Source organism: Calypte anna, chromosome 9 (genome assembly GCF_003957555.1).
Source record: "Calypte anna isolate BGI_N300 chromosome 9, bCalAnn1_v1.p, whole genome shotgun sequence".
NCBI lineage: Eukaryota > Metazoa > Chordata > Aves > Apodiformes > Trochilidae > Calypte > Calypte anna.
In genome coordinates this window covers 8,194,615-8,207,213 of record NC_044255.1, presented here as the reverse complement: position 1 = coordinate 8,207,213, position 12,599 = coordinate 8,194,615, and the positions used below count along the sequence as shown (strand labels likewise).

At 45.7% G+C, this 12,599-nt stretch overlaps 1 protein-coding gene across 1 annotated transcript in view; it reads right to left on the bottom strand.

Moving 5' to 3' along the window:
- The window catches only part of INPP5D (inositol polyphosphate-5-phosphatase D), a 48,905-nt gene extending 36,720 nt beyond the window's left edge, over positions 1-12,185 (bottom strand). Inside the window, 2 exon segments of the mRNA XM_030456287.1 lie at positions 7,464-7,522; positions 12,007-12,185. Of these exon segments, the coding sequence (XP_030312147.1) occupies positions 7,464-7,522; positions 12,007-12,140 (193 nt within the window). The 5' untranslated portion in view covers positions 12,141-12,185.
- Positions 12,186-12,599: the final 414 nt, after the last annotated feature.

The window sequence follows — 12,599 nt, the reverse complement described above, 5'->3', positions numbered from 1 at the left end:
AGCTACAGCAACTGCTCTCTATTTCTGTAAACACTAAGAGTGACCACACATTTTTCCCTTATTTCATTCATTTACTGCTTGAGAAAGACAAACCTTAACTATTGATTTAGTGGGAGAGTAAAGGAACTAGATGATCTCCAGAGGGTCCCTTCCAACTCTGGTGATTCTGTGATTAGAAGCTAACTGAACAGACACAGGATCCAGCCTTAAGGAGCACTGTCACTTAACAAAATGAACACCAAACCAAAAACCAAATTAAAAACACCCTTTAAACCTTCTTTTACATTCTCCCCTGAATTGCACCTCTGGAATAAACAGTACACACAGAGTCACAGATTTTTTTTTCAACTTTGGCCCCTAAAACCAGCCCCAAGGTTAGGCTTAAGGTTTTGCATGCTCAGGGATGTGCCATTCAGAGAAGAAAAACTCCTGACAAGGCTTAGATGGGGCTTTGGTGAGGGAGAGCTGGAGAGCCCTGGGATGGAACAGGAACCCACGGAGACTGTCAGAGAAGCAAGGGAAAAATTTTGTCAGAAGTTACAAACTAAAGACAGAAAGAAGTCTGCCAGCAGGGCAAAGCCTGAGAACAACCGAAAGCTGGGCTGTGACTGCAGCCTTGCAGAGAGACACAGAAGTGATGGAATCTGAGCTATCTTTGCTAAGGTCTGTTTCATTTCCCTAAACCATACTGTCACTCAAAATCAGCTTCTGCATGCTTTGCATGTAGGCATCAATCTTAAAACTAAAGGACTCTGGATTTCCTTTAAAACTTTAAAGAGAAATAGCTTCAACCACCAAAAAGGTAAATTTGAAAAGCATCAGTGGAGCAGACCTTGCTTACCTAGAACAGGTGCAACCAACACAATACTTTGAATATGTTGTTTTTTAGAGGTGACTGCATCTTTATAACAGCAACAAGCTGCAGTGCACACAGGCTCTACTGGTCCCAGGTCCAAGGAGCAGGATCTAACTTCTAACAAGGTATCAGATAAAATTCACCTTGTTGGCAAACCAAGATACATCTCTGGAGAATGAAAGACATCACCCTACCAGGAACGAGGGCAGAAGCAGTTTTGTTCAGAAGCTGATAGATGCCACAAGACTCACTGCAAACACACCCAAGAGCAGGTTTTTCCAAGCTTTGTTCCTGTCTTAAATGAACAGGACAAAAAGCTTCATCTATCACCAACAGTGTATCAGCTTCTCTTTCTTTGAGAAAACAATTCAAGACTTGTCTGCAAAATTGTACTTTTTTTTTCCTGTGACCCATCGTGCCTCAAAGCACAGAAGCAATAAAACACAGTGCTTCATTACCACACTGCTGAATAGGGAATAGTCTGCTCTCTCTCCTGAATATTTTAAATTCAGTTTAAAAAGCTGCATCAGCAGTTTTTCAAGGTATAAAATATAAAAAGGAATTTGATAATCAAATGGTTGAAACACTATGGGATTCATAATATTAAAGCTAGCACACATCAAATTACTGAAAAGCGAGACTATTTTTCAGTTGATAATGTTGGTTGCATAAGTTTTAATTTATTTTTCCTCATTAGCCAGAAGAGGTTTAGAATTTCAGGAAAATTTTCATTTTGCCACTCCTGGAGATGCTAAGGGATGTGTCCCCAAAGTGTCCGTCTCAATCAGGATTATACCTGTGGCATCTCAAGCACAGGCTAATCTGAAAAGTTCATTAAAAAAAAAAAACAACCAAAACCAACCCTGCTCATTCTCACTCCACGAGCAGAGGCTACAACCCCTCCCTTTAAAATGAGCCTGCAGAAAGGTTGGGGATGGAAAAGTCTGCAGGGGGGGTGAGGGCAGGGAAAGGACTTTCTCAAGAGCATTTGCTAGTGGAGAAAGTTTCTGTGCCATTAGAGGAGTGAGTAGGTGTGAGGTTAGAGGGGGTCAAAGCCTTTCCAAAGGATGAGGTGGTGAAACAATTGTTCTTCTAAAACAATAGCTGTTAAACTGGCTTTATCTTTTGAATCTTAAAGCACTTGGCAGTGCCTGGGAGTTGCTTTCGTAGGTCAGGATTGCTGATTTGCAACCTTCAGTTTTTTAAGAGTAATGAAGGTTTTATGATAGAACACATGATTTGAAGGCCAAGTGTAAAAGAAATAGATTACTTTCTTTGGCATTCCAGTCTGTGGAGTGAAGTTTTATCTGAAACCACATCCAGGTAACACACAAGGAGATTCACTGAGCATTAGCTTTCACATATTTGATTTAATTTTCTTGAAGCCCTAACCCCAAAATATTAATATCACTTTTACCTGATTTAAGCCATCTTCTCTGAATGGTTTTATATTTTTGTTTTGTTTTGGTTTGGGTTTTTTTGGTTTGGTTTGGTTTGATTTTTATGTTAGGAAACTGCAAACATTCTGGAAGGGTTCAAACTAGACAAAAGCTGGATATGGTTTGTTTGTATGAAGAATTTTGTATACTGAGAGAATGAGTAGCAGTAATGTGCATGTTTCAGGAAATAGCCAGTTCTCCTATTAAATGCTGCTTCTTTCAGTTTTTCAAAACCTGTGAAATGCATTATGTTTATTCCTAACTGAGATGCAACATCAGGGAAAAAAAACCCAAAACAAAAACAACAACAACAAATATTTTCCTTGTATAAAGAGATTTGTATAGTTTGCAGAAACATAAAGTGCACAGATTTTGCTAAGCCCTGACTACAGATTATTTTCAGTTCCACAAGAGTTTTAAAAACTGCTTAAAATCTACATACACTTATTATAGGCAATATTCAAAGCAGAATATATACAGAAATTATGCTTAATATAATTATGTGCTTGGATATACTAAAAATGTGTTCCCCAACCATGCTTCAAGATGTTGCCCCTGATTATTATTTGCTTGCCCACCGGTCACTTGTTTCTATCCAAGAAAAGCAATTACCCTAATTAAACCCAGCCCCCCAGTGCCAACAAAGCAACCCAAGCCCACCCTCTGTGGTAATAGTACCTTGGAGGGAGGAGGAAATCCTTACACAGCTGTCAGACAGAAGCTTTACCTTCTCTCCCACTGAAAGCAGCTCAAGTGCAATTTTTGAGGAGAAAGGTTTTGGTCAGATATAAATAGAATAGATCCCCAAAGTCCAAGGCAAATCACAAAATCCTTACCATGGAAAACCTGTTGCTGGCCACATGTTTCAGAGCAGCACAGCAACCTGGGATTACATTGCAGTGTCAAAGAGAGGGACAAAAACTTTGCATCTCTCTGCAAAGGTCACACAAAGGACTTGGTACTACATGTGCCACCACCAGACACTGCCTCTGACGTTGGTGTCAACAGTAGTGACACCAGGAATGCAGGAACTGACCTAAACTCAGCCTCTTATCAGATTGTGCTGGCAGGACTAGCAGCCCTGAGAGCAGGTTAGTGCTGGATGAAGCTTTTGCACTGAGCTCCACCCTGGAGGACTCATAAACAGGAGCCAGAGCAAATTCTGCTGAGGAGCAGGGACAGTCCTGCCAACCAGCTGACACCCACCTGCAGCCCCCTCCCTGTGCATCCTGCCCAGCCTGGCACAGAGGATTCTGATCTTTCTGGCATATTTAGCCAGCCTGTATACAGTCAGAATACAAATCTGGAGGTTTCCCCTCAAATGTGTTGCTAAAAGCAGGAAACCTTCCAGGCAGGATTAATGGGACCTCCTTTCTCCTTCAGGCCAATGCTGTTAGCCCACTGGTGATTGCAGTGGGGGTGTCACTGGTGACTGCAGTGGGGTGGCAGTGGTGGCAGTGACTCAGGGCTGCTGGCCTGCCTCTAGCTGTTCCTCCAGCACCCTGGGCTTCCTGTGCATTCAGCCACCTACCACACCAAAACCAAACTTACCAGAAAAAAAAAACAAAAAACCAAAAACAAACAAAAAAACCCAACAAACCACCAAACTAAATCTCTTAACAGTGCTGCCAGGGCACCCAGAACTTTCACTGAAGTCAGTCAGCCAAACCTACGATCCCTTGTAATAGGTAGTAAGTATAAATATCAGTAATTTTCACAAAGTCCTTGCAGCAATGGTGACTTTCAGCAGGAATGGAAGCACTGCTCCCTCTCACCAAAAGGATTATCTGGAACTGCAGGATTAACGTCTCCCACATTTTCCCAGGGAGCAGAGCACAAGCAGATGCTGTGGCTTCCTGTCAAGGAGCCCACAGCCAGGACAGCCCAGGAAGGTGAAGGGAAAAAAAACCCTAGGCAGTAACTCTAAAAACATTAATGTTTTCCATATTGCAATACAAGTGCTTATGTAGCATGAGAAGGCAGCAGCTTTTCACCGTTCCTTCTTACAGCAAGGTAATCCATAGACATTGACAAACCCTGGAGATGCTCAGTTTTGCTCAAAGAAAAGAAAGTTTATTTTAAAATAAAAGTAAGGGGGCTGGAGCATGTGCTATGCAAGGTACATTCATTCTCTTTTCCTCGTTAAATAAAAAAAAAATTTAAAAAAAGGTGTGTGAAAAGTTCAAAATTGCTTATCTGGACTTTTTCAAAAGGATGATACATTCTTTTCATATGAAATAAAATTTTTCTTGGCAACACTGCGATAAATACTGAAAAGCTCAAAGCTTCAAAAACATGCACCTCCCTTTCTGCTACCTGCAGGTGAACAGTTAATTTAACCATGCAAAAAATGACTGGAGTATCATTCTACTAGTGTTGGATGAGGCTGCAATTAAAAACCAGAAAATCTGCTCTCCAAGACTCAAGAAAATGTGAAGCAATTTGCAGCTTTAAAGGTGAAAAAACTCCACGGAGTGGCAGAGGAAGAGCTATCACATCAGAAGTGCTGTGTATGTAGCTGTGATACTGCACATCTTCTGAACCTGCTGTCATCATGAAAAATGCCTAACAGACAACAGCCCAGAGCTGGACAGGAAGACAAATTTGCTGGTTTCAGGAAGGAGCACTGTGCAGTCAAAAAAGATCACATTGCACATTAGGGCCCAAATTTATAACTAATACAGACTAACCTCAGTACTGATTTTTTTCTGTCTTTTTCTCCCCATTTTGTAGACCCAAAAATGAGAAATATCCACTGATTGCTGTATTAATTTAACACCTGGCCTGATCCAATTCCACAGGATTAACAGATTCTTTCCCTTTTGATGGGATTGTTTAAACAGTCACAGCTCCTTCCTGGGCAACAGCTGTTATACCCTTTCACAGGAGAACCATTCTTTTCAAAAATCAGATCTTGCAATACACATGAAAAAGTTTTTGTTTTATCCAAAAGTCAACAGACTAGCAATCAAAAAAAGTCTGGCATAGCTGAAATAATGTAGCAGGAATGGCAGCCAACAACACGAAACTGTTTTGCTCTGAGCCTCAATTACAACCCTCACCATATCTCCCTCTTCCCAAAAGCAGCCAGCCTCCTTCTTCTGCTTCTCCCACAGGATTGGAATAAAGCAGCAAACCTGGGAGGTTGTGTGTCTTCAAAACATGAAGTAACACCACACTTTAGTTAGCCTACTCCTGATAATCAACCTACAACTCCTGGCAAACAGAAGAAACGGGAGAAATCCCTCACACTCACAGCACAGATCCCAGGGGAATCTTACCAACCGGTTTGTGTGTGTTTCTAGTGATCCTATTTCCTTAGCAGATCTCGAAGATTTCAGAGGTTTCATTCAGAAAGATCCCATGGAGCTGAAATAATGCTGCTTGGGTCCAGCAGTAGTCCAATATCCCTCCCCAGCCAGGATGAGGATGTACTAATTTGCAAACAATACACCGCAGAATTCTCTATGGAGAACTGGAAGGCGAGGTGGTGGAGGGATGTGTGGTGGGGAAAGCCTGAGCTGAGGGATACAACTCAGCAGAGTCACACCTTCTGCTTGGTCCTAACCCTCCAGCCAGCACAAAAGGTGCCACTGCTACCACAGAGCAACACTGATTCCTTCTGGCTATGGAGCTCTGATCCAGAGACAAATGGCATGGTTGTGCCCAGGAAGAGGCCCTAGGATGGTATGAGCATTTCTGTGCTTGTTTTCTAGAAGCCAGAGCAGCTGACACACTCGTACCCCAGACACACTCAGAGCCACGGTTCCACAAGTTCCCTTCCTCACCCTGATGCCAGTGCAAGGAGCATCATCATCAGGGCTGGTTCCATCCTGGCTCTGCCACAGAGCTTGCTGTGGGTCTCAGACTCATTGTAGTCTCCCTGCCTGGCATGTCTGCCCCGAGAGCTACCTGGCCTCAGTAAGATCCCGCTCTCAGCAGCTGCTCTAAGTCCTGTGCATGATGATAAAGCATCATGTCACCTTCTGGACTTATTACCATAGTACATCATGACACCAGCACAATATGCCAAAATACATTCTTGAGGATGATAAGGCTGAGATGTATCCAGATGATAGGGGTAAAAATCAAGCATTGCCTATGTACAGGCTGTAGCATACAGCGTGGAACAGATCAGCTACCCACCAGCACTCTGCAGAGCTCCTCTGCAAAGCCTTGCCCCAATGCTCTGGGAAGATGGATGAGCTCTGGTGCCAGGCCCATAGCAACCCTCACAGACCCAGGTCAAGTCTGGCACAGTGTCCTGCAGCCAGTTCCTCCTCAGAAACAGAAGTGCTGGGGAAAGCGAGGCAGATACCCCAACAGCTCCAGGGATGGCAGCTGGAGCTGCTGAGGCCAGCTGGGACATGCACTGGTGCACAAGCCCTGGAGCACAGCACCAAGAGCCTGGAGTTGGTCTTGGTGAGCTGTGTTTGGGAAGAGCAGCAACCAGAGCAGGGCTCCTGAGGGCAGCTCAAGCCCCAACAAGGGGCTCTCAAGGAATTTTAGGCTGCATGTGTGAGCCCAGGACACACAATGCCACAATTTCTTATCAACAACCCACAGCTGAAAGAAAACCCACAGCCTCAACCATCCTTGTTAACCTGATCCCGACCATGCCTCCCTCACCACCTCAAGCTTCACAAGCTATATTGAGAAAACAAGGGTGAGAGGTGGCCACAGAAGGGAAGTGATTTGTTCAGGATCCTAAAGTAGAAATAAACAGGAAGTCTGAACTCCTGCCCACAATGTGGCACTTCCTGATCCTGAAACCACAACTGATTCACTTTCTCTGCGTGCAGGTAAATTGTGATGCCGTTTGGACTGAAAGGACCCCTGATGTATTGGGTTTCAGAGAAAAAAGGTATATTCCTTGGGCTGAGGTTCTTACTTGTAGAAAACACAGCAGTGCCACTAGTGAAGGCACGCATGTTGAGAGTGTGCCAATGGCCCCATAGAACAGCTAGAGACAAAAATCTCCCACAGCAGTGGACTGGAGACTTGGCACTGTGCGGCCGGGGGCATTAGCCATATATCGGCTATATCTACATATCCATATATCCCTTTTTTCTCTTGGTGGGTGGAACTATTTTTTGGAAAAAAAGCAGTGAGCAGTCCTAGAAGCATCTGGGTGGGATGGAACAGAATGTAGTGTGGCTTACCTGGACTAATTAGCTTATTTTCTTTATCAGGCAGAATTCGGTAGGTGTAAACACAGTTCCGGAACCTGGAACAGATCAGAGGAGATGTGGTTAGACCATTTCCAGAAGGGAATTACACTGTTGTCCCCTCCCCATGAGAAAAGGTACTGGAAGATCCCAAGATTCATGGATGAGGTTCCAGATGCAAGAGATTCAACTATTTCTCTTTGTTTCTTTTGCCTGAAGTCTGTGAACTAAAACCTGAAGTGTTCCTGGTCAGTGAGACACGTCTGCAAGATGTCACTGCAGAGAGTGATATCAGCATCAGCCTCACGAGTGAGTTACTCAACTCTTCTGGCTGGAAAGAAAGAAAACACCCAAATGGCTCTAGCTGTCAGTAGAGTGGGTGTCTCAGGAAGGAATGAAAATGCAAGCAATCCAAAAGACACAGGGCCAAAATCAGCAATGAATAAGTAAACTGAAGGGCCAGTATGTGCATTGACTCGTACTGGAAAAAAAAACCAAATAACAGATTTCAGCTAAATCACAGCAAGACAGGCTGCCTGCTAGCCACATCTCCATGTGAAAAATCCTAAACCACAGCCTAAATGAAACCCACTTCACTATCCTGGTGTGGATGCATACTGTACATGTGTAGATCAGCTGTAACAAACAATTTTTCCCAGCTAAATTCAATTAGTTTTGTATTTAAGGGAGGATGGAGGAGCCTTTCCCCGTGGAGGGCCCTCTCACTGCAGTTGAGACTCAGGAAAGCCTGAGCAGTGCAGTAACATTGGTAAGCATGACCTTCCTGAGCAGCTGCTGAGCTTTGTGGGGCTTGTCCAAAAGTGGTGACCAAAAAAATACTTCTTTATCTTCTTCCAAGTGAACAACAGATTGATCAAATCTTTTCAGTCATCTGCAAAGCACTCAGTGAAAGCACACAATATGGCTTGTAAGCCAGAAACTAATGCTGGTTTCAACCCCTTCTTCTCAAGGAAAACACTAGAAATCCATGCTCAGAGCTTCCTTGGCTGTAACAGAGACTCTGCATTACCTGTGGAATCTTCATGAAATGTGGCCTGAGGTCAGCCCTCAGCCAGGGAGATCAGGCAGATGAATAAAACATCCTCTGCTGTTGTGAGTCTGCTCATTCACAGGCCTTTCAGAAATCTCCCATGCAGGAGAGAGAGAGACATGGCCCAGGATTTTAGGCAGCCTTATAGGAAAGACACCCAAAGAGCAATTGGAAATGAAAAGACATTAATCATAAATTACAGCTGCGTTTTTCCAGGGTGCTTGAGGATTTCATTCATGTGTCCCACATGAACCTGTAACTTCTGATGGAATTAAAGCAAGGACAGAGAAGAATCAGAACTGCTCCCAGGGCTCAGAACCACTTCACTATGCAAGGCAAGACCATTTTGCAGGCTCTCATTCACACATCTGAGGAGCTGGTGCAGAGCTTGGAGTTGCAGACATGATCCCCAGCTGCTCTGGATTGCCCCAACACTGCTAATGTCACCAAACAAACGCCAGATGAGGACATGGTCTGAGGAAGGGTATGGGGTTTGCTTTTATCTGTCAGTGCAGTTCATCTTACACCATTTTCCTCCTGCTGATATGCAAACGGGGCTAAGCAGAACTGCTCCACTGGCTGATGAGAGAGAATTTGTGTGTGTGTCTAGATTATGAAACTGATAAATGAACCAGTTCAATGGCTCTTGTGTCACAAGAAGACCCCCTCCTTGTTACCCTCACAGGAGGTGCCCCATCTCACAGACCTTAGGAGGCTGCTGTCATTCAGAATACTTGTATAGATGTTTAAGTTGGGGACAGGGCAAGATCTGTGGAAGAGCAGGGAAAGAAAGATGTTGGGATAGACAGGAGCAAGGAGGAGCACTTCTAGGCACCTCAAAAGCAGGAATCCTCTTTATCAGTACCTTAATTTAGTGCATGCGGATGGCCCATTTCTGCCCTTAGGCTTTCTCTCCTCAGCATCCTGACTGTCAAGTTATGTGGTCCCAATTACTGTCACATTCCAGGTCCTCCCTAAAAATCAGGAGTTCAGCACTATCAAACCACTGTTCAGGCTGACTATGGGGAAGGGGATGCAGAATATAACACCAGCCCTGGCTTAAATGTGTCTCCAAGTATTTTGTCATCTCTCTGTCCTCTCAGCCAACCAGAGGAAAGGGGACAAGGCCTGTTTTCTCTTTCCTCTCCTGCTGGACATGTTTTTATGTGTAGATGATGATGTGCACATGGGGAACTCTTGGAAATCCTGGAGAGTACTGCAATGGCAGGCATGGTGCTGAGGGCCCCACCAGAGTGGCCAAACCCCGGAGGCTGGAAATGGTTCTCTCAAAGGTAGTGTTGTCTGTCCCTACAAAGCCACAACTAGCCTTTAAGGGTCTTCTCTAGAAGTGCTAAACCTGCAGCCATTCACACACCAACAGAAGATTCCCCTGGAAGAATGATCCCAGTTCAGGTGCAGCTGGCTGTGGAGCTGAAGCAGGCTCCATCTGAGTTCAGGCTCCAGGCATTCCACTCCAGGTAATTTAAAGAGCCCATTTTGTGCCACTAAAGTGGCAAACCAAATGATCCAGGCACAGGGAAAGGAGGAAGAGGAGGGAAGTGGCTTTGCTTCTTGACTTTTCTGGGGCAGTGTGGCCAGCAGAGCAAAGGACAGCAATGGAGGAGACATCCCCCACCTCTGCTGGGGGCTCAGCTGTCTGCTAAGGTGCTCTAAAGTTTCAAAAAGGAGAAGAGGCACTTCTACAAAGTCCTGTGAATACACTTCCTTTACTTGTCTATATTTATACAAACTCTGTCTTACTAAAGCCACCGTTCAGGAAAATCACTATTATTATTATATCATAGAATGAAGAAAGTGCTTTTGCTGTATTTTAACTGATCTGCCCAATAAATATTAGAGCTTTGTAGAATATGACACTTCCTTTTCATAGCAAATTTCATGGTAACTTGTTTTTCTTATCTATACACAGTTGACACTTTCTCACATTCAACCTAATTTTCTTTTTGTGAAAACCTTTTGCAGGCAGGCTTTCAGTTCCCCTCTTCACTCTTTGTCTCCAGCCTCTGTTTTTTAAACAGAAGCCACTTGAGGAGCTCAGACTTCAAACACCTTCCAGTCAGTAACCCAGCTGAAACTGATACATCTCTAAGGAAGCTTTCAGCTTCAGCAAGGCTGCCTATTTTGTCAAGATGACAGTGGGAGGGAGAGAGTTATTCACCACCTTTAACCCTTTCTCTTCACAAGTTGTAAACCAGCATAAGCCAAAGCTTGTTAGGTCCTTTGTCATCGGTTTCTTCCTCGAACTGTAATTAACACCACAGACCTGGCAGCTCTTGTCTGACCAGGATGGGTGCTCCCCGTTTCTTTAACAGAGCCATTCATGTTAGCCACCTCAGAATGGGTTTAAGAACTTTTGGCTCCGGGTTCAGAAAATCCTGGTCATGATATTGTTTCTGTTTCCTGATCCCACGTCTCTCAAGTCACAAAAGGCTTTCAAAGTTGGCTGCATAAACACTTACAGTGGAAAAACTTATGCAAATGCATGCTGGTAGATATTTTTGCAGTGCCTTCCCTTTCTATAATCCCCACCATCACTCGTAACAGTATTTTGTGTACACACTGGTCACAAGGCCAGTTGACCCCCGATGAAGGGGTCAGACTAAAACGCCCAATGGAAGCCACAGCAACAGTGAAACATTCCCTGGCTCACTGCTCAGGGCCCTCGGCGAGTGCACCACAACTGCCCCTCCATCCTCCTGCTTGTCCTGGCTGTCCATCTGCAACCTCCCTTCTTTCCCTGCTCCCTCTAGAAAGACAAAACTCTTCCTCTTCCTTCACCCACACCTTCCCGGGCAGGCACGGAAGGCCCGGCGCTTGGTGCTCGGTGCCTGCTCCCCGCCAGCCCTGCAGCCAGGCCCACAGGGCCCTGCCAGGCCCCGTGGCCCTGGCAAGCAGGTAGCCCAGAGGCACTGCCAAGCAGCAGCGCTTTCAGAAAGGAAGCACCACCGAGGAACCCACTTGTAATTTAATGTGGGATAAGGATGAAATAAGTTTTATGTCTCTGCTGCACAGTGGCAGCCAGGATGACCTGGCCAGGCAGCACAGGGTCCTGGGCAAGGAGCTGCTGTCTCACTTGATGCACAGCACGATGCCTCAGGCTTCACCCTCTGACTCCACTCTTCTCCTGCTTCCAGGAATGCCACTGTCCTCCGAACACCCCAGGCAAGGGCCTTGCTCTCAGGCCCCCAGCCCAGACCAGGGGGATCAGGGCTGCCAGTGCTCCTCTCCCAGTTTTCCACGTGAAATATTTACACTGTGAGCCACATCAGTGCTGGAGGTGGGATCACCACCGTGCCGGCTGTAGCACACACCTCCAGGAACTATTTCAAGCCTCCTTCTGAGCAGGACACAGCTCTGTACAAGCAGGTGGGTCAAACACACACTGAACCACAGGAAGAGAAGTGCCTAGGAGGGTACCACGCTCAGTGTTGAGCTGTGAAGTGTAAATGAAAAGCTGAAATCTGTACTTACAGCACGCAGAGTGCATACGCTGAAGCAATGGACTCGCTGGCCCGCACGAGGAAGCTGCCATCCTTGCCTACTTTGGAGAGCAGGTCTTCAGCTCTGGAGCGAGTGATGTTGCCGTGGTACCAGCACTGATCCATGGCTGGAGCTGGAGGAAAGCTGGATGCCACCGCAGGAGCTGCCAGGGCTGCCCGTGTGGCTGTGTAAGGCTGAGGCAGAGCAGCTCACCAGCTTCCTGTTTCAATAGCACCGAGAGGGAAAGGAAACTCGGCCGCGGACAACTTCCTCAACTCAAACAGCTCAGGGAGCCAGCGTGACATGGCCCTCCAGCCCCCGCTCTCCCTCTCTCAGCAGCAGCTGAAGTGACCAGCAAGCCACATTCCCTGCCTTGCCCTTCCCCTTAGGGGCCCAATGCACTGTATCAATAAGTCCCAGCTGGGGAGCCCTCCTGTTTCCCCACTGATCTGCCCCCCACACTTTGTTGGCCTGCCATTGCACTTCTGATCCCTTGCCAGAACCTTTGAGTTTCCATCCTTTCCCCGTCAGTCTGCCCTACCCACTACTGGTATCCGTGGTGAATAAATAAATCCCAGACTGAT